The sequence below is a fragment of the Pleurodeles waltl genome, chromosome 7 (genome assembly GCF_031143425.1).
Source record: "Pleurodeles waltl isolate 20211129_DDA chromosome 7, aPleWal1.hap1.20221129, whole genome shotgun sequence".
Lineage (NCBI taxonomy): Eukaryota > Metazoa > Chordata > Amphibia > Caudata > Salamandridae > Pleurodeles > Pleurodeles waltl.
The window spans coordinates 1,541,144,152-1,541,167,367 of NC_090446.1; the positions used below are offsets into that span (position 1 = coordinate 1,541,144,152).

The 23,216-nt window shown below is 45.5% G+C and overlaps 1 protein-coding gene across 1 annotated transcript in view; it reads right to left on the reverse strand.

Annotated features, from left to right (window-relative positions):
- The window catches only part of LOC138246666 (carcinoembryonic antigen-related cell adhesion molecule 5-like), a 152,502-nt gene that overhangs the window by 117,032 nt on the left and 12,254 nt on the right, over positions 1-23,216 (reverse strand). Inside the window, exon 2 of the mRNA XM_069201412.1 lies at positions 9,550-9,900. Coding sequence (XP_069057513.1) covers positions 9,550-9,900 — 351 coding nt within the window. The remainder of the gene's footprint in view (positions 1-9,549; positions 9,901-23,216) is intronic.

A 23,216-nucleotide genomic window follows, 5' to 3' on the forward strand; every position in this document is an offset into this window, starting at 1 on the left:
AATACCAGAATGGTATTGGGGGGACAATTCCATGATCTTAGACATGTTACATGGCCATGTTCGGAGTTACCATTGTGATGCTATACATAGCATGTAATGGTGTTCCCGCACTCACAAAGTCCGGGGAATTTGCCCTGAAAGATGTGGGGGTACCTTGGCTAGGGCCAGGGTCCCCACACACTAAGTAACTTGGCACCCAACCTTCACTAAGTGAAGGTTAGACATATAGGTGACTTATAAGTTACTTAAGTGCAGTGGTAAATGGCTGTGAAATAACGTGGACGTTATTTCACTCAGGCTGCAGTGGCAGACCTGTGTACGAATTGTCAGAGCTCCCTATGGGTGGCAAAAGAAATGCTGCAGCCCATAGAGATCTCCTGGAACCCCAATACCCTGGGTACCTCAGTACCATATACAAGGGAATTATATGGGTGTATCAGTGTGCCAATGAGAATTGGTAAATTTAGTCACTAGCCTGCAGTGACAAATTTGGAAAGCAGAGAGAGCATAAACACTGAGGTTCTGGTTAGCAGAGCCTCAGTGATACAGTTAGGCACCACACAGGGAACACATACAGGGCACATACTATGAGCACTGGGGCCCTGCCTGGTAGGGTCCCAGGGACACAAGGACTAAAACAACATACATACAGTGAAAATATGGGGGTAACATGCCAGGCAAGGTGGTACTTTCCTACAACGTGGAACACATAAACTTAGTTATAGCAGGATCTCCTTATCAGATGAGTTCACCTACAAAACACAACTGAGGCAGAACATGTTTCTTTGCCCCATCCTGAACTGCCTAGACACAAGATGTGGATTTCTGAGCCAGCTGTTATGATAGTGACTATGAATGATCAAACAAAGGAATTCCAAGATCCAGCAGAACTGGGCTGTAAAATACAGGAAACTCTAATAACAATATAGAGCTATTCCACAATACCCCAGATCGGGAATACAAACAGCCCGTAATGATTGCAATCAGGAGAAGAAAGACTGATACAGCTCATACACAGAAGAAAATGTTGCACCAAACAGACAGAGATAAGTCACACTCCCTACTTCGAACATGATACAAGACTATATTGTACAAGATAACTAACTGAATATTTTCCCTCAGAGACCACACTAACTCAATACTTTATTGCCATGAATGAGGGTCAAAATAATGCTTGACCTGACCCTTTCTGCAGGGTCATCCCGATTTTATTTGCCTTCACCCTCCTGTTTTCTAAACTGATTTGTGTTGGCTATTAGGATTCTGTGTACTTTATCACTGTTAACCAGTGCTAAACTACTTGTGCTCTCTCCGTAACACATGGTTGAAATGGCTAATACCCATTTTGCATATTTAATTTATGTCTACATCCCTAGTAAGGTGGCACTTCCTGTACCCAGGGCCTCGAAATTAAATGCTACTAGTGGGCCTGCAGCACAGATTAGGCCACCCACCTCAAAGTAAACATTTTGCCAGGCCCAAACCTTCCTTTTGAAAGCATGTGGCAGCCCAAGGGTAGGCCCTGGGCCAGCCCACAGGACAGGATGCAATGTTTTTAAAAAGCAAGATACGTACCTTTAGGTTTTACATCTCTTGATATTGAATAACTCCTAAATTCATTTTTTACTACTGCTGGGCCTACCTCTCACATAGAATAACATTGGAGTTCACTTATTATTTTTAATAAGTGCAATTTCTAAATAAGAACAGGTAACCTATTCATGTTTGATGTCACTGGAATCACAATGAACAATCCTAATTTAGGGTTGTTAGACTTGGCATCATTGGCATGGTCTCCCCTAACTTTTTGCCTCTACTTCCCAGGTTGGTTTCTGTGTGCTGGACTCTGTTTTTGCTGTTTTGTTTGCTCTGGACATTTTACCACTGCTGACCAGTGCTAAAGTGTAAGTGTTCCCTGTATAAATTATAGGTTACCTTGGCTTATCTATGATTGGCATATTTGATTTACTAGTAAGTCCCTAGTAAAGTTCACTAGAGGTACCCAGGGCCTGTAAATGAAATGCTACTAGTGGGCCTACAGCACTGGTTGTGCCACCCACATTAGTAGCCCTGTAAACATGGCTCAGACCTGCCCCTGCAGTGTCTGTGAGTACAGTTTTAAACTGCCAACTCGACTTGGCAAGTGTACCCACTTGCCAGGCCTAAACCTTCCCTTTTCGTACATGTAGGAAAACCCCTAAGGTAGGCCCTGGGTAGCCCCAGGGGCAGGGCGCAGTGTATGTTTAAGGTAGGACATAAACTAATGTGTTTTATATGTCCTGACAGTGAAATACTGCCAAATTCGGTTTTCACTGTTGCAAGGCCCATCCCTCTCATAGGTTGACATGGGGGCTGCCTTTAAATATGAATAAAGTGTAGATTCCCTTTGGGAACAGATAGACATGTGGAGTTTGGGGTTTCTGAACTCACAATTTAAAAATACATCTTTTAGTGAAGCTGGTTTTTAGATTGTGTGTTTGAAAATGCCACTTTTAGAAAGTAGGCATTTTCTTGCTTAAACCATTGTGTGACTCTGCTTGTTTGTGGATTCCCTGTCTGGGTTAGTTTGACAGTTGGGTTGTTTGCATCTCTCCTCAGACAGTGACACAAAGGGAGCTTGGGTTTAGCCTGCATATCCTGATGTGCCATCTGGGCTGAGGGGAGGAGTGGAGTGGTCACTTACACCTGAAAGGGCTGTGCCTGCCCTCACACAATGCAGTAGTCTCCAGCCCCCTGGTGTGTGTCTGGGGCCTGGCCTGGGCAAAGCAGGATCTTGAAAACAACGGAGACTTATCTTTGAAGTAGGCCTACTTCAAAGGCAGAAAAGGGTATAAGAAGAGCCCCCCAAAACCCTGAAAATAAGGTTACTTCTAAAACCAAGAGGAACCTCTGCCAAGGAGAAGAGCTGGAGGAGCTGGAGGAGGAGTACTGCCCCTTTGCCTGTGACTGTGCTTTGCTGGGTTGGCCTGCAGTGGCTGCTTCTACCTGAGAGAGGACAAAGACTGACGTTTGAGTGACTTCCCTCTGGTGAAGAATCTCCAAGGGCTTGAAACTGAGCTTTCCTACTGTTGTTGAAGTCTCAGGGACAACAAAGACGTCTCTCTGCCAGCACTTGGGCTTTCTCCAGAGAGTCCTGCCTGCCAAGTGGTGCCCTAACCTGTCTCCGGGCCCTTGAAAGGTGCAGCTGATGGAAAAGGACAGAAATCCACGCAAAGACTGCTGTGTGTGGAAACGTTCGACACACCACTTGCCTTGTGGTTGAAAAACGACGAGCCGCTGGCCTTGTGGCTAAAATCAACACTCCACCTGCATCGTGGCTGGGAGATCAATGCAACGGGCTAGGGAAACAACATGCAACACCCGCTGTTAACGACGCAAGCACAACGCAGCGTGGTTTCTTAACACCGTGTGACTGGATTTTGACGCAACATCGCTGGGCGCCGAAAATTAACGCAACGCCCGCCTGGGCCCACAGTGCCTGTCCGGGTCGATGCATCACTCTCTTGCGGAGAGGAAAAACGATGCACGCCGAACCGACTGGAGGAGGAACGACGCACAGTCTTGCTTGTGAGTGAGAAATTGACACATCGCTGGCCTTTTCTGACACACACTCCCCCGTGCGGTGTTATTTTGACGCAACCCAGGTACTTTTTTTACACTAACAGTGTTCTCATTGTTTTCTAAAGGATTTGAGATTCTTATTCTTTAAAAGTTCATAACTTGACTTGTGTATGTTGGATTTTTGTCGCTTTGGTCTTGTTTTGTTTACATAAATATTACCTATTCTTCTAAACCTGTGTTGTGTCATTTTGTAGTGTTTTCACTACGTTACAGTGTGTGTTGGTACAAATACTTTACACCTTGCTTCTGAAGTTAAGCCTGCCTGCTCGTGCCAAGCTACCATGTGGGTGAGCAGGGGTTAATTGAGGGTGATTCTCCTTTACCCTGACTAGAGTGAGGGGCCTTGCTTGGACAGGGGGTAACCTGACTGCCAACCAAAGACCCCATTTCTAACAAAGATTATGTTGGATTTTAAATTGCAATATTGAAAAAGCCACCTTTAGAAAGTGTCCGTTTTCTGGCCTGAGCCATTTGATGCCTGCAGTCTGTGCCTGGCTCAAATGCCTGGGTGTAGTTGACAGCTGGGCTATGTGTATTCCTCCTAGACAGCCATATACAATGGGGAGCTTAGGTGTGACTGGATGGGCCATCACTGGCAGGATGGGCGGGAGGAACTGGATCCAGCCCCAATTACACTTGAATAGGCTGTGTCCTGTCTCCACACAAAGGGATGAATTCCCCCTAAAGTTAGCCTGGAGCCAGGCTGTAGGAAAGTACCATCTTGCCTGGCATGTTACCCCCATATTTCACTGTATATATATTGTTTTAGTTGTATGTGTCACTGGGACCCTGCCAGCCAGGGCCCCAGTGCTCATAAGTGTGCCCTGTATGTGTTACCTGTGTTATGACTAACTGTCTCACTGAGGCTCTGCTATACAGAACCTCAGTGGTTATGCTCTCTCATTTCTTTCCAAATTGTCACTAACAGGCTAGTGACCAATTTCACCAATTAACATTGGCATACTGGAACACCCTTATAATTCCCTAGTATATGGTACTGAGGTACCCAGGGTTTTGGGGTTCCAGGAGATCCCTATGGGCTGCAGCATTTCTTTTGCCACCCATAGGGAGCTCTGACAATTCTTACACAGGCCTGCCCTTGCAGCCTGAGTGAAATAACATCCATGTTATTTCACAGCCATTTACCACTGCACTTAAGTAACTTATTAGTCACCTATATGTCTAACCTTTACCTGGTAAAGGTTGGGTGCTAAGTTACTTAGTGTGTGGGCACCCTGGCACTAGCCAAGGTGCTCCCACATTGTTCAGGGCAAATTCCCCGGACTTTGTGTCACGACATATGTATAGCGTCACAATGGTAACTCCAAACATGGCCATGTAACATGTCTAAGATCATGGAATTGTCACCCCAATGCCATTCTGGCATTGGGGAGACAATTCCATGATCCCCCGAGTCTCTAGCTCAGACCCAGGTACTGCCAAACTACCTTTCCCGAGGTTTCACTGCAGCTGCTTCTGCTGCCAACCCCTCAGGCAGGTTTCTGCCCTCCTGGGGTCCAGCCAGGCTGGCCCAGGAAGGCAGAACAAAGGACTTCCTCAGAGAGAGGGTATTACACCCTCTCCCTTTGGAAAAAGGTGTCAGGGCTGGGGAGGAGTAGCCTCCCCCAGCCTCTGGAAATGCTTTGATGGGCACAGATGGTGCCCATCTCTGCATAAGCCAGTCTACACCGGTTCAGGGATCCCCCAGCCCTGCTCTGGCACGAAACTGGACAAAGGAAAGGGGAGTGACCACTCCCCTGACCTGCACCTCCCCTGGGAGGTGCCCAGAGCTCCTCCAGTGTACTCCAGACCTCTGCCATCTTGGAAACAGAGGTGCTGCTGGCACACTGGACTGCTCTGAGTGGCCAGTGCCACCAGGTGACGTCAGAGACTCCTTCTGATAGGCTCCTCCAGGTGTTGCTAGCCTATCCTCTCTCCTAGGTAGCCAAACCTCCTTTTCTGGCTATTTAGGGTCTCTGCTTTGGGGAATTCCTTAGATAACGAATGCAAGAGCTCATCAGAGTTCCTCTGCATCTCTCTCTTCACCTTCTGCCAAGGAATCGACCGCTGACTGCTCTGGAAGCCTGCAAAACTGCAACAAAGTAGCAAAGACGACTACTGCGACCTTTTAACGCTGATCCGGCCGCCTTCTCAACTGTTTTCCTGGTGGTGCATGCTGTGGGGGTAGTGTGCCTCCTCTCTGCACTAGAAGCTCCGAAGAAATCTCCCGTGGGTCAACAGAATCTTCCCCCGGCAACTGCAGGCACCAAAGAACTGCATCACCGGTCCTCTGGGTCTCCTCTCAGCACAACGAGCGAGGTCCCTTGAACTCAGCAACTCTGTCCAAGTGACTCCCACAGTCCAGTGACTCTTCAGTCCAAGTTTGGTGGAGGTAAGTCCTTGCCTCCCCACGCTAGACTGCATTGCTGGGATCCGCGTATTTTGCAGCTACTCCGGCTCCTGTGCACTCTTCCAGGATTTCCTTTGTGCACAGCCAAGCCTGGGTCCCCGGCACTCTAACCTGCAGTGCACGACCTCCTGAGTTGGGTGAGCTCCGGTTCACTCCACTTCGTAATGCCTGTTACGGCACTTCTGCGGGTGCTGCTTGCTCATGAGTGGGCTCTTTGTCTTGCTGGACGCCTCCTCTGTCTCCTCACGCAATTGGTGACATCCTGGTCCCTCCTGGGCCACAGCAGCATCCAAAAACCCTAACCGCGACTCTTGCAGCTAGCAAGGCTTGATTGCGGTCTTTCTGCACGGAAACACCTCTGCAAGTCTCTTCACTACGTGGGACATCCATCCTCTAAAGGGGACATTTCTAGCCCTTGTCGTTCTTGCAGAATCCACAGCTTCTACCATCTGGTGGCAGCTTCTTTGCACCCACAGCTGGCATTTCCTGGGCATCTGCCCACTCCCGACTTGATCGTGACTCTTGGACTTGGTCCCCTTGTTCCACAGGTACTCTCATCTTGAAATCCATCGTTGTTGCATTGCTGGTGTTTGTCTTCCTAGCAGAATTCCCCCATCACGACTTCTGTGCTCTCTGGGGAACTTAGGTGCACTTTGCACCCACTTTTTAGGGTCTTGGGGTGGGCTATTTTTCTAACCCTCACTGTTTCCTTACAGTCCCAGCAACCCTCTACAAGGTCACATAGGTTTGGGGTCCATTCGTGGTTCGCATTCAACTTCTAGAGTATATGGTTTGTGTTGCCCCTATCCCTATGTGCCCCCATTGCATTCTATTGTGACTATACATTGTTTGCACTGTTTTCTATTGCTATTACTGCATATTTTGGTATAGTGTACATATATCTTGTGTATATTTGCTATCCTCATACTGAGGGTACTCACTGAGATACTTTGGCAAATTGTCATAAAAATAAAGTATCTTTATTTTTAGTATATCTGTGTATTGTGTTTTCTTATGATATTGTGCATATGACACTAGTGGTACTGTAGGAGCTTCACTTGTCTCCTAGTTCAGCCTAAGCTGCTCTGCTAAGCTACCTTTTCTATCAGCCTATGCTGCTAGACACCCCTCTACACTAATAAGGGATACCTGGGCCTGGTGCAAGGTGTACGTACCCCTTGGTACCCACTACAAGCCAGTCCAGCCTCCTACACAGGCTCAGGAAGACATGGCACCTATGCACTTCAAAGGCATGTCTCTAGAACTTCTTACCATTTCAAAGCCACAACTGGGTGTAAATAATGGACCTCAGACACCAATGCATGCTTGAATGCACGTCTTGAACTGTGGATACTGTGGCAGGAAGAAGGACTGCTGTGCTGCTGAAGGGACAGCCACTCTGCTGGACTGGAGCTATGAAGGACTGCTACCCTGTTGTGCTGACCTGCTGCCTCCTTCCTGGGTGAAAAGGATTGGATCTGCATCTCTTGAACTCAGAAAACACAGTGATTCCAAGGGCTAGTTGGCTGGCCTCCTGATCTGAAGCCTCAGAGGCATAACAGGGTTCCAACAACTTTGCATCTGCACCTGTACTCTGCAATCTGGGAGTTTAACCTGCTAAGTGATGCCATCCCATTCCTGGACCCTTGGAATCAGACTTAAGGTGTTCTGCCAGTCTCTGTGGATTCATCGGAACCAATGCATCAACTCTGATCCATGGCAGGACGACTCCTGAAGAAATGCATTTAACAGCAAAAAAGTATGAATTAAATATTATATGCACCCTGGTAGGAGAGAAAGCATTGACTAGGATTAGGCAGACATGTATAAGCAAGGTGAAAAGCTAGGCAGATTAGTTGCTATGAAGCTACAACAAAGAGAAGCCCACAAGGCTATACCACGAAATAAAGATGTGACAATCCTCTCACAACCCCTTACAAGACGTTTCAACCTAGTACTCACAGCTCTACTCGTCTGGTTATACAGAAAACATGGAAAGAGAAGAAATCTTTATGTCACAGATTCACCTGCCCACACTGCCTGATCAATTCCGAGAGTGGCTAGATCAGGATATAATGGAAGACGAAGTGGGAGAGGCTATAAAATCACAGACAGGGGAAAACAGCTGCCCAATGGAATTTTACAAGATCACACAACCGAAAATCCGACCAGGCTTTACAAAAATGTTCAGGGAAGCCAGGATCTCCAAATCCCTGCTAGTGGAATTCAATAGGGCTCACATTGTTAAAATGCAACGTGAAGATTCTGACAAAGGGTTCGGCAACCCGACTGGGTAAAGTCTTACATTTTCTGATACATGACAATCAAGTCAGTTTTGTACCACATTCCTCACCTCATAATGGGAACCTTATCTCACTTACTCTGGCAGACTAGAGTGGATATGGATGACAAGCTACTCCTCTCGTTGATTCTGAGAAAGCTTCTGATCAGGTAGAGTTGCTGTACCTTTTTCGAACCATTGAGTGAGTTGGCATAGGTCTGATTTTCATGAGAATGGTACAATGGCTGTACAATGCTCTGTAGTGGTAGACCATCTGCAATGGATTATTACCAGCCCCAGTTCAAGTCACACAAGGAACAAAACAAGGATACTCACTATGGCTTCTACTTGTCCTCGTAGCGTGGAAAGCACTGGTCATCACTTTTCAAAGCTCTGCATGTGTGACAAGGCTTTCAACCCCAGCTGGAGAACTTAATTTTTTACTATATGCAGATGATGTGCTGCTGACCCTCAGCAATTCCTGCACATTGATTTTTCCTGTTTCTCAGGATACAAAATAAACTCGACTTAATCAGAGGCCATGCCGCTAACATCCCATACTACATGGAAGCATGTATCAACAAAATAGATGCATCCTGATTGAATACTTGGAAATACTGGTGAGCAGTAATTTCTCTATCATGATAAAGGATAGGTTCCCAGCACCACTGGTGTGCGTCCATCTGATGCTGCTATTCGCAAATATATCCGGATCAAAAGGAGACAGGGTTGGCTCCTTCCAAACTATATGCAGTTACATTAGATTCTTTAGAGTCCCCCACTTGTGGTCTGAGTACAGAGTGCAACACCTCTCACAAATGGCGTACCAGTTAAATACAGACAAACCGTTTAAATACACACAAAGAAATACGTACAAGGGTGAACACAGAGCGCTAGCTCTTTGAAAGAGCACAGAGCTCGCTGAGGAATTCCAACTCCCAAAGACCCATTTGTGAAGATGCCTACAGTTTGACAGACTACAGGCTTGTTAAGGGGTCACCAAACGGGTCCATAGCACCTCCTCATTCCATGTGTATCTGATACAGTGCGGTCATTGTTAGGCACTTCGCATTGATTTAAACTACTAGGGCCACAAAGCATGTCAATGATCCAATGGAACAGTTCAAGCTGTCCACGTAAAGTTACATAAAATACCTAGGCGAAGAAAGATCAAATGTTACATATAATCCTCCCCTCAGACGAAAGATCGACTTCCGGGCAGAGGTCGTGCACTTACCGGAGACCCTCAGCTGTCTGGTAGCTTCTACCGGGGATGCTCCACTCACTATCACATTCACGGTGTAATTCCCCGTGTAGTTTGTCCGCAGGTCCCTGATCTGTAAAGCTCCGTCCGGGCGGCCGCTCTCCCGACCCGTGTACTGGGGTCCGTTCACCTGTTCTGGTGATGAAACGAAGTAAGTGCAGATCAGCTGAGAAGCAGCCACCGCGGTCCCTCTGTACCAGGAAAATGAAAATGTTTTCACAGTGACCGGGGCGGGGATGGTGGCCGTCTCTCCCACCGCAGCATCAATCACTTCTGCACCTGCCCCCTGAGCCGATGCCCGAAGGATGCACACACCGAGGCAGACTGAAAGACAGGAGAAGAGGTGAAACAGGGATTAAAACATAGCTTGAAACTTGTAAAAACACTCACCACTGACATTAGTCTCCCCTTTCCTGCCAATGGGAAAGGAGCTCTTTTTTTGCAGTGGCCGTGAGTCGAACAGAGTGAACCACGGCCGGCTTTAGCGCTGGCGGCGCCCTGTGCCACAGTGTTATTTGGTGGCCCCCACCCCATGACCACTCCCTCGATTCGCTCACAACCACCGGAAAACTGTCCCTCATCTCTCCATAACTCCCCTTTCACATACATTCATTTATTTTAAAGCACTTGTAAAGACTGACTTTATTAATCCGTTCAGCTTTCCATATAAAATACCGATCTGTTTTTTGCAGCAGGCATATTAACCCTCTGCGCTACTTTATGGCGAGTCTAAGCTGTCACTAGGCAAAACTCCCATCTGTCTCTCCCCAACATGAACATTAATCACAAGAGTTATCTTGACATTTTGATTGCGTTCTGAAGGCTGGATGCACAAGGAACTTTTCAGCTGGTGCTTTTAAATTGCAGGTTTGTAACTTATTGCTGAACACAGCGCCCCCCTGAGGTCAGTGGCCCCCCTATCAAGGTCAGCACCCGGTGCAGCCACACAGCTTGCCACGCCCTAAACGCGGCTCTGGAGGGAAGCATTATTGTTAGAGGGGAGAGGCCAGGGGGGGTAGGAAATATTAATATTCTGGGGACATGTGAATAGCCCTGAGTAGTTAGTCGTTAAGGAGTGCTAAAGGATTAGGTTGGTGAAACAGCCATAATACTACTACTTTTCAAGGGGTAATCTTTAAAAAACAGGTAGGATAATTGCAGAAACACAAAACGCAAACACAATATTGATTTCTGTTACCAATAGGCAGAGCCCTTCCAATGAACGAGGACCTGCCCTTGTTGGGTATCTGGATGGGTTATTAGGGCTTCTTAAACATAAGTGCTGTGTTGGGTGGTGATGATGTGGTGCAGCTGGAATTGCTGCTGTGGCTCATGGTGGTGGTTCGCTGAGCGGTGGGCACCTCTATATCTCTAGGAGAAGCCAGGCTGCTGCTTGTTTGGCCAAAACAATCTGAGGCTCTGGACCTTTGCCTGGACACGGCTCTCACTTCTTTTCATGGTTGGTACACCTGAACCTAGTAGCTGGCCTGGGTCTTATAGGTTTCGTCTGAATCTGTATGATAACAGTGCTGTGGTCCAAACTGTCACAGCTCATGGTTCTGTGCTGCTATTGCAGGGGTCTGTATGACAAGCTACCTCCAGTGACATGTCATTGTTGGTTCTCTAGAATTGATGTTTAAAGGCCTGGATTCTCACATCTCTCTCCCAGGTGTGTTGTGATGACTCACCCAGACCATGACAGGGCATATAGAACAGCAATGGCACCCCTACACTTCCTATGAACTCTCATACTGAGTACCAGGCGGTCATAATTGTTTGTTTTTGGTGTCATGAAGAAAAACTGTATTGGGGCTAATGTCACCTGCAGATTCCGCCCCCTCAACCTTCCCCAAAGACCATACCACCCACAATAACTCTACAAACAAATTCTCCTCTCACCATAGATGACAAATCTACAGTCAATATTAGTAGCAGGCAAGAACCCACTGTAATTAAAACACTCTAGCAGGAGAAAAGTACAAGAGACGGCCCGACCACAGCACAAGGCCAGATGTCTCCTCTCATTACACTCATAGGTCCCATATATTGGCAGCAGGTGAGAGCTCCAGTGTTGGAAATGGCTCTTTCTGCAGAGGTATCCCCAAACTTTTTGCCTTCCTCCTCCCTTTTTTCTGACCATCTTTTTGTTGTGTTTAGCAGTCTGGGCACTTTACCACTGCTAACCAGTGCTAAAAGGCATGTGTTCTCTTCTCTAATCAAGGTATGATTGGTTTACACCTCTTTGGCATATTTGATTTACTTGCAAGTCCCTTGTAAAGTGTTATACCACATACCCAGGGCCTGCAAACTAAATTCTACTAGTAGGGCCTGCAACACCACCGATTGTTCCACCCACAGAAGTAGCCTTTCAAACCTGTATCAGGCCTGCCACTGCAGGGCCGGTGTGTGCAGTTTACTGCCATTTGGACTTGGCATTTAAAACTACTTGCCAAGGTAGGCTTTAGGTATCCCTATGGACAGGGTGCTGTGAAAGTAAAATGTAGGACATGCACTTTTATGTTTCGCAGATCCTAGTGTTGTGTAGCCATTTTAGTTATAGCTCCATGCACGTTATTTTAACACACTAGGCCGCTGTGCACTTTAAACTAGATATATTTTATTCAGCTTCGTCTTATTATTGTTACAATAACCATTTTTATGGTCTTGTTTTATTTCCGTCTATCTAACTGTTTTTGCCTAGGCCAGCACTCTGTTCTCAAACAAGACATTCTTGATCACTCTGAGCTTTTTCCAAGGCTACAGCACAGTACATTGCCAGTGAACGTGGTAGAAGTTTAGTCTCCAACATTCGTAGAAAATACACATCTTTACGTAGGGACACTTTCTCAGAATATCAGCTGTGTTATTATAAAAACACGACTGTATGCTGATTGCTGAATGCTTCGCTACAGACGCTAACGCAGACCGCAGGTCTTTGCTCAGGTATGGGGGTTGATGTCTTCCCAGGGGAACCTGAAGGGCAGACTTCAAGCTTAACATGCTGTGCTCTATCCTAGCCCAGGTAGGGATTAGTCCATTGACAATAGTGACAATATGATAGCGTTGTTTTTATGCTTCACTTTTCTCGTCACAATTCTAATACTGTCATGTTGTGTCGTCCTGGTTATTGCAGCTCACGCTTTGCTATCTAAGATGCAGTTGTTTTATTAAACTCATTATTGAAACATATACTGCTTCTATTTGTCATTGATATATGAGACTGAATTGTAAACGAGAGAACCGGATGAGACCTGAGTGACCACGACTTCCCTGAGAAGCCAAATATGTCATGCGCTCGGCTGCCCAGTCATCCCTATCCTTGGGTAGAGATGAGGCACTGCTAGTTAGCCGGAGCAAAACCCAGATTGGAGCGACAGGTGTCACCAGCAGTGGGTTAGACTAAGTCTCCCACACTGCGGGAGATTCTGCCGCTCAAAAAACAGTTGTCTCATTAGAATAATGAGAGCCTACACAACATGGCGCCATCAACGTTTGGTCATGCTCTAATTTTCGGGTCCTCTGGAGTATCTCTGTCTCAATATATATAGTGACACCTCAATACCATATACGGATGCGTCCATGGTACTGAGGATTTTCACCCTCAGCTACGTAGGCTATCCTATCTAAAGCTGGAGGTTGTTCAAGCTTGAACTTTAAAAGGGAAACCCTTTTTGGTGTGCCTTCTCTGAAGTTGGTTTATAAGGGCGAATCCACAGCAGGTACAGCAAGCGGTTAACATGAGACAACCTCTAACTACACATCTATTAGTGAATGGCTTGATGCCCCAGGGGGGTCCAGTCACATTTGTGGTGGATGCCCATGTAGCTTATAGAACAGAACTTTTTTTTTCTTGGGTCACATTTCCAGCAGTTGATGGGAACACAAATACATTTCATTGTTATACACTTACAAATGCGCCTGTACAATACAGAGCATACTCATATTTAGAAGTACCTTTATCTTATCAAGAACATAATAATTGGCTTGATGGTGCCCTACGCCACACAATTTTACCAGTAAGGTTAGGTCCTCTAAGTAACAATAGTCCTACCGGGCCTTTATTGGCCACCTATACACCACATCCTGGGGTTGCAAATTTAGCAGTAGCTGAGGTTCGTCGCTTATATATAGAATTAACAGCGATATATAGACGATTAGTACAAGTTGTAATGCAAACATTAAACACAAACCCAGCGTGTGCTGCTCCAGCTCATCCACATGCAGTAACACCAGGTATAAACCCTGCGACTATACATTCGATCATGGGTAAGGTACCTGCCAAACGGGAGGAAACTCCATTTTGGTTAGCACAAAAAATTAATGCGCTGGAAGCAGTATTTCCCCATACGGAACCTCAGGATAAACACAGATTATTAACAATGTGCTTGCCTTTTGGGATGGTCCCTACAGTGGATAACTGTAATACTTGGGGCACAGTATTTGCTGCGCTCTATACAAATGTGCATGGTACACCAACACTTGCCAATTTACCGGAGGTGTTGAAAGAAATTCAAGATGAGTACGGGGCTGCCCCAGCACCTGGATTTGGGGATGCACTTGATGGGCAATTTTGCCACAATTTCCTCAATCATTTTAAGTAACCTTAAAGGGGAAGCGGTCGCACTTGCAGTGCGCATGCGGCTCCATGACGTTCTGCAACAAGATCAGGAATGCGAGCTGCCTAAATTAATCGCAGAGACTTATTCTAGCATAGGTCGAGACAGTTTAGGGGCCAGACCATCTAAACCACAATTTCAGGGCAAATCAACTAAAGATTTTCCCAAGCAGGCTCCTGAGTGTAATAAGAAACGCTGGGATAAAAAACAACAAACTCCTAAAAAAGAGAGGGGAGAATCTCCGCGTATGGAGACCACAGAGAACGGATATAATCTCAGAAATAGAGATAATATAAAAATGCCTGATAGATATCAATATACTGATACCCGCCAATCTCGTTCCTTTCAGGACTCATCGGAAAAACGAAATGAGAGAGGTGGGCGATCAGAGCGAACAACAGAGTATGTGAAACCGAGACAGGAATCACACAAGTCACAAGAGACCTGCCTCATTAATATTCATGAGGCAGGTTGCAATTTGCAACCCATTTGAGAATGGCTCCTCTCACAGGGATGGTGCCCTAGTGCGACCAGTAGATCACCATCTCGGTGATTGCTTTTCAATGAAGCAATTTATTTGTTTTGTAATTTCTTATTCCTTTAAAGAAACGTGGAGGCTGGAAATTGTGTTTAAGGCTGGGTACACCAGCTACTGGGTCCCTGCCATCCCCACCTGTCATGGAAGGCCCCCAGGAGGCCAGACAATATGGGTTACGGTATCTATCTATTGTACAATCAACCAGATTCCCATAGAATGCCCTAATATTTTGGGCACTTCAATCAGTGGCAGCAAAAACAGGACGACTGTAGAGCTATTTAACATCTATCCTAATGGCCCTAAGGGATGCAAACAATCAAAGACTTTACAAATCCTTGAAGATCATTTGGAGAAGAGAGATCGTTATCTTTACTTGATTCTAGTAGGTGATTTTAATACGCCCTTCAAGTCCCTAGAAAGGAAGGATGTTGCATAGACGAGAGAGGAGGATGAACTTTGGGCCATACCTCTAATGGACTTGGCCTCTATAAAAAAAATGGACATAGATAGCCCTCTAGCTAAAAGCCTTGACACTAGAAATTGGCCTGTGCTGCTAATGGTAGAAAAAGATAGGGGCTGTCCTACATTAGATCGAATTGTGCTAGCCGCATTGATTATATACTGGCAAACCTGAGGTTATGGCAAAATGTCATCAACATGATAGTGAGAGATAGAGCAGAAAGCATTCATAACCCCTTTCATATCACAATGACTGCACTTACTGAAAGGCAGCAATCCGACCTCTCTGCCCCTCAAATTACAAAGGAAGTTGTACTTTCTGACGACAAGTGTCGGATAAAAGGGTCACATCTGGTACTTCAAAAAACCACTCATACTTCCATCTATCTTGATTTAGTGACATTTACTGAGACTCCAAAGGTGATAAGCAAAGGGGTTGGTTTTATTGAAAGAGCCACCAATGTACATTAGTTTTTTTAACATATTGCTAATTATTTTGTGGGCCTCCAATAAATCATAAGAAGAAACCTCGAGGCCAGAACTCATGGTTAAGCAGGAAGCAGCTGATCTCACCAGTAAGGTCAAAAGATCAGGGTCTTATATATGATGCCAGAAAAGCTTATAAGGGAGCCCAAATGAAGGTCACAAGAGACTGCAATGAGGAAAGATGGAGGGATTTAGCAAACGCCTATTTAAGCAAGGATTTAAGGAAGTTCTGGCCATTGGTAACCTGGGGCACAAACCCTGTGTCAACTCAAGCTGTAAACCACATCGCAACCTCTGTGTGGGCTGATCATTGTCCAAGCCTTTATAAAAATAAATCACTGACTTATTCACATGAGTTTTTTTATTCCAGCCTCATTCTCTGGGCAGGAGTATTAGTTTAGCCTGGGAGACATTGCTAGAGCTATTGAGGCCATAGTACATGGCAAAACCCAAGGCCCCGCTGGTACTCCAGAGGATGTGTTTCTCCATGAAAGAGACTAAATGTATATACAAACTCTCAAAATTAATAGCAAGAAAGGCCTCCATTTCTGAATTGTGGAAGGCAGCTGAGGTGGTCCCCATATACAAGATGGGCGACCAGAGTCTACCAACCAATTATAGGCCCATTAGCCTCTTTGACTCTGTACAAAAGGTGTTTTGCCGGGCGATCTTAGGATAATAACATCCTTACTCCCTTGCAGGCTGTATTTAGAAATAAAACCAGCATAATACCGCAGGTCTTTAGGTTTGTCCTACTGTACTGGAAAACAGTTCTGATCAACAGAGGCCATCGTTATGTGGCCTTTGTTAATCTGAAATCATCTTTTGACCTGGCCCCACGACAGAAGATCAGGATATCTTGGCTGTGGTTGTCTGCCTTCACACACATGGAAAGAGAAAATAATGAGGAGAAATACATTTATTTCTCCTCATTGCACCTTTCTGTGGTAGAGACACCATTTTGGTGCAATTCCTGGATTACTGCCTCTAGTAATCTGGGATTGTGCATTCCATTCCATAAATGCAAAGGAGCACCCGTGCTCCACCCATACCCCTAACACGAAAAAATGTAACTCATCCCAGAGCCAGCCTCTGACTTGCATTACATTTCTTTTCAAAGTAAAGCTGGCCCTTTGTGTGTCTTACTTATTACCAGCTCTTGTAGAAAGACAATCCATTAGTGAATAGCTTTTTGGGTTAAACAACATGGAAGCTGCATTATCAGAGCTGAACTGTTGTCTCAAAGATCAATGGTTTGAAAAGAAGTCAGAAGTGGTGAACATCCGTTCTTCAGTGGGGACGGGACATCACAACTTCCAGACTCATCCATAAGGTATGTCACAAGGCAGATTTTGGTAATAATGACAGCTCTCACATACTTGTGTTGCTGTCACAGGCAGCAAGTCAGTATCTGCTCTCTGCTTTTTGTGTGCAATCACCAGATGAACAGGGGCAGCACAGAGCAGCAGGAGCAACCCAGTGATTAGCGAGGGTGGGAAAGTACACCAGCATATGTTCGTGGCCAAGGGCTCCAGCACATGTACGATGATTACATCATCAGATCAAATGTCAATAAGAGTCCATGTAACCAGACCTAGGTGTGAAGAGTAAGTCAGTGTATCTGGAAAGACCATGAGCAGTCTCCCACAGCCCCAATTTAAGTTTCACCTGCACAGCGTATGTGTGTGTGCTGTGCTCGCGAAGTCTTTTGTTAATAGCAAAAAAAAAAATCTTACAAGGGGCTTAGAACCTGCCCCTTGCTTACTTGAACTTACCATTGGTTCAGTCCAAAGTTGCTCTAATTTATGAGCTTCTCATTGACTAACATGTCTGCTTACACTTCCTGCTCTGCTTTTGCCTCCCATGCCGTCACTGGAGCTTTGACCAAGTATTCCTTCCTGTCACTGGCCACTGGGTGCTGGCCAGTACCCTTCCACTGAGCACATGCTTCCCAAGACACTTTTTAAAAATACTTTTACAAATGCAGACTCTAGGAATCCACGTCTGCAGTCTTTCTACTCAAGTGAGAAATATTACTTATTGGTTTTATTATTTGTCGAGCAACCCTTGCATGACTCCCTTGCACACTGTCAAAGGCCGGATAGGTGTTTTTTTTCTTTCTCTTTGCACGTCCACCATTTTGCCTTTTCTTTTACTTGGAAGTGCAGCCAGCCTCAGCTCACACCCAGGGCTGCTGCACTCATACCCGGCCGTCACCTCACTTATGTTCTTTTCCACCAGTCAGAAGTTGTTCAAGGTTCGATACAAAATACATTTGGCATTATCATAATAACCATCTTCACTGTGGAACGAGCACACTTTTTTGCTGTTTATCTGTCTGTATTCAAGTGATGAAACAGTGTATTAGAGGAAGGGAAGCGGGGTCCCTTCGCACCCTATCTACAGAAGTTTCTGGCTAAATATTTCTTTTGTTAAGACTTGCACAAATTTATGCACAATGGCGCAGCTCCCTGGCTTCTAGTCTCCTTATTTAATTGGAATGAAGTAGGGTCTGGTGAAGCATTCAATGGAAATCGATTCTGCAATCTTTTGCTGCTTAGCCCAGTTTGTAATAAAACATATTTGCTTGGGCATGTTTTTCCATGGTATATGTCAACCGTATCTAAGGCAGTGTGACATACCCTGTGTGCAGTGATTTTCATAGCTCTTTGGCTTTAATGTTTTTCAAAGGTATTCCAGATTAAACAGGGTGATGTGGAACACAGCATTGACAAAGACAATAAATCTCACATAGGCTAAATCGATTAGCTTTGCCAATGCTTGTTTAACACAGTTGACATCACAGGGTTTAGCGATTAAGTACATTGCGTACAGTGAATAACAGGTGCCTCCTATTTATGTCAGTGTTATGCATTTGAAACACTACAAGATTCATAAGCAACTGGCAGTGCCAAAGCACAGCATGAAAGTGCTCATATGGCAGAATTAACTATATAAAATGCTACAAAGTTAACAGTGTGTGTTCAATAAAATCATAAAATGAATTACCTTATGCTGACCTCGAGCTGAATGGTTTCTGGACAATTGCTCCTAACTATTCTTTATAAATCCACAATATTACTATATTTTCTTCCATATAAAAAATAGAGCGTCCTTAACTTGAAAAAATGCACACGTCAGTGTAGGTGTTGCCCTGTGCCTGCCAGTGTTGTGGATGCACTGCCCACAATCTGCCACAGGTCACACCCTTTCTAGGGTCAAATGGAACGCCCCTTATAGGACCGCAATGCACGTTTTTACAACAATTATTTAATAGTATTTTCATAGTGTTTTACCAAAATATAGAATTAAAAATATTATAGGTCACAAATGTCATGGCCAGAATGTCATGATGTCAAAATATAATGGGACTTAATATTGAAAGTAAAATTAAGTATTTAATATAGTTTTTAAAATGCTGATGTATGAAAAAAAGATTTTTACTGTCATTGCATATATCCTTTCTTAGACCTGGCATCCTTGGCATGGTCTCCCCGGTCTTATTGCTTCTGCTTCCTATGTTTTGACTGTGTGCTGGACTGTGTTTTTGGTACTCTGGGCACTTTACCACTGCTGACCAGTGCTAAAGTGCTCCTATATATATAAAATATATGTGTAATTGGCTTTTCCATGATTGGCATATTTGATTTACTAGTAAGTCCCTAGTAAAGTACATTAGAGGTGCCCAGGGCCTGTAAATCAAATGCTACTAGTGGGCCTACAGCACTGGTTGTGCCACCCACATTAGTAGCCCTGTAAACATGGCTCAGACCTGCCACTGCGGTGTCTGTGTGTGCAGTCTTAAACTGCCAATTCAACTTCGTAAGTGTACCCACTTGCCAAGCCTAAACCATCCCTTTTTATACACGTAAGGCACCCCTAAGGTAAGCCCTAGGTAGCCCCATGGGCAGGGTGCAGTGTATGTTAAAGGTGGGACATGTACTTATGTGTTTTACATGTTCTAGTGGTGAAATACTGCTAAATTAGGTTTTCACTGTGCAAGGCCTATCTCTCTCATAGGTTAACATGGGGGCTGCCTTGAAATATCCTTAAGGCGCAGGTTCCCTTTGAGAGCAGATACAAATTTGGAGTGTAGGGTCTCTGATCTCACAATTTACAAATACATTTTTTAGTGAAGTTGGTTTTTAAATTGTCTGTTTGAAAATACCACTTTTAGAAAGTAAGCATTTTCTTGCTTAAACCATTCTGTGACTCTGCCTGTTTGTGGATCTCTCTCATAGGTTAACATGAAGGCTGCCTTTAAATATTTTTAAAGTACAGATTCCCTTTGAGAGCAGCTAGAAATTTGGGGTCTGGTGTATCTGGACTCACAATCTAAAAATACATCTTTTGGTACACTTGGTTTTTAAATTGTTAGTTTGAAAATGCCGCTTTTCTTGCTTTAACCATTCTGTGACTGCCTGTTTGTAGATTCCCTGACTGGGTCAGACTGATAGTTGGGGACAAAGGGAGCTGGGGTGTAGCCTTCATATCCTGATGAGCCATCTGGGCTAGAGTGGGGGGGAGGAGAGGTCACTTACACCTGAATGGGCTGTGCCTGCCCTCACACAATGCAGTCTCCAGCCCCCTGGTGTGTGTCTGGGGCCTGGCCTGGACAAGACAGGATCTTGTGAACAACAGAGAGTTTGTTTTCCTACTTCAAAGGTAGAAAGGGGTATAAGTAGTGGACCACAAACCCCAGACTTTTAGATCACTTCTGGAACCAAGAGGAACCTCTGCCAAGGAGAAGAACTGAAGAGCTGAGGAGAAGTGATGCTCCTGCCTGTGACTATGCTTTGTTGGGCTAATCTGCAGTTGCTGCTTCTGCCTGCGAAAGGGCCCGAAAACTGGACTTTGTTGTGCATTCCTGCTTGAAGAAGAATCTCCAAGGGCTTGAACTGAGATTGCCTCCTGTTTTGAAGTCTCAGGGCCATCAAAGGCTTCCTCTGCCAGCACCTGGACTCTCTGCTGGGACTCCTGCCCTGCCAAGTGGTGCCCTATTTAGTCCCTGGGCCCTGAAAGGAGAAGTTGGCAGAGCGAGAGCTGAAATCCACCAACAGAATGCAGTGCGGGGAAATTTTTGACGCAACAACTGCAACGCTGCTGATAAACGATGCGCTACCCGCTTCGTGGCAAGAATCGACGCTCCACGTGCATCGCGTCTGGGAGATCGATGCATTGTGGTTGGAGAAATGCCACAGCACATACTTGCAGCTGCTGATAATGACGCAAACCCACGCAGTACGGTTTTCTAACACCGTGCGACTGGATTTCTCAGGCGTCGTACCTGGGCGTCAAAGTCATCGTTAGTCGGCGCAGATCTGAGGTGCCATGTTCAGAAATCAACGCATCGCTCTCTTGTGAGGTAGAAAAACAGCACATTGCCGACCAGACCGGAGAAAAAATGATGCACGGCCTCACTTGTGACTAATGAATCGACGCATAATTGACTTTTTCCACGCACGCTTGCCCTTGCAGCTTTATTTTTTACACAAACCAGATACTCTGTGTAAAATTAACATTTCAGGATTTTCTAGGGAGGAAGACTCTTAGGGCCAGATGTAGCAAAGTTTTGCGAGTCGCAAATGGCCCGATTCGCTATTTGCGACCTCGCAAAATCCGAACTGGGATGCAAAAATCCCATTTCTGAAATGCAAATAGCGGTGCGACACTGCACGACTCGCAAAATTTGCGACCTGATTTTGCGACCCGCAAATAGGAAGTCGCAAAATTGCAAGTCGCAAACCATATGCAAAAGCCAGTCGCAAATTGTGACTGGTCACAAAAAGCCCATTTTGCACATCCAGATTACCACTGATTCAGAACAGGTGGTAACCAGAACCAAAGTATACAAGCATTTACAATGCATCGGGTCTCGCGTTTGCTCATGTTAGAGCTTATCGCGTTGTAAACTCCGAACCCGACTTTTCGCCTATCGGGCAAAAGTGCATTTATGTACATAACCCGAAAAAGTGAAATCAAGTACCTAAAGCGCTCGACTTCTGCCAAGCGAGATCGGGCTCGTAAATTAGAGAAAAAAAAGTCCACAAGCCCGATGGAAAACAGCGAGCCTCGCATGTTTTCTGTACTTGGTCGCTGTGCTGGAGGAGGGCTAACCACCGGAAAAGGCATGCCATATGCGTGCCTTCGACTAATGAAAGCAAGCAGATTTGATAAGGGAAGCCCACCAACCAATAAAAAAGACTGATGTGAAGTTGACAGGGCTCCGAGCCCTTTTATAAATACAAAAGAGTCTCCCTGCGAAACGCATGCGCAAGCGCATGCAACGCAGGCTCGACCCTAAAAAGGAGACCCAGAAGGCATCTGGGTGACTCAAAATGGCTGAACTGTACGTGATAACATGGAGGAGGGGAGTCCAGGCCGCCCAGCAGAGGAGGAAGAGGCAGAGACAGGAGAGGATATACAGAGCCAGGCAGACACTAATTCAACAAACTGAGGAGGAGATATATGACAAATATAGACTGAATAGTGCTGCAATCTTAGAATTAATTGAACTACTGAATCCTCAGCTTGAACGACAGACAATGCACGGCAGCGCCATCCCTAAACATGTGCAAGTGCTATGCTCACTGCACCTCTTGGTCTCGGGTAGCTATCAGGGGGTGATTGCTGTGGCAGGTGGGGTATCCCAAAGTGCACTCTCATGATTCTTCAGATGTTTCCTAGATGCCATACTCACACACATGTCCAGATATATACACCTACCCAGGAATGAAGCAGAAATTAACAGCACTAAGTTGGACATCTACAGAATTGTCAACTTTCCCCATTTTATAGGGTGTGTGGACGGGACACATATACAAATTTGCCCTCCTGAAAATCTGGAATATGTGTTCCGCAATAGGAAATGTACTCACTCCCTAAGCATCCAGGTGGTATGCGACGCCCATAATGTCATTACTGACATTGTAGCTAAATATCCAGGGAGTACACATGACTCATACATATTCAGGCACAGTGGGATACACCAACGCCTAGAACGTGGGGAGTTTGGAGACGGATATCCATTAGGTATTGCTGACTACACTCTGAAGCCTTACATACAGGTCACTGTGTAACCCTGTGATGCCCTGCTAAATTTGCCTTTTTTGTCAAACAGGTGACAGTGCATATGCCCTGAGACCATGGATACTAACCCCGTACCTAACACCTGGCAATCAGAACGAGAGGCGATATAACAGTGCACATCGGTGGACTAGAACTGTAGTGGAGAGGACCTTTGGCTTGTTAAAGGCAAGATTAAGATGCCTCCACAAAAGTGGAGGTGCACTCCAGTATGCCCCAGAAACAGCATGCAAGATAGTTGCCGCCTGTGCCATCCTACACAACATTGCCACCAGACATGAGCTACATCTCACCCCTGAAGACACAGACACGGAGGATGAGGAGCAAGAGCTACCGCAACGACAGCCTGGGGATAGAAGCATCGCAAATGAGGGCAGACAGAGACGGAACCACATTGCAACCCAATACTTTGGCAGGTACGTGGCAACCGTGACCACACTCACTAATGTCAGACA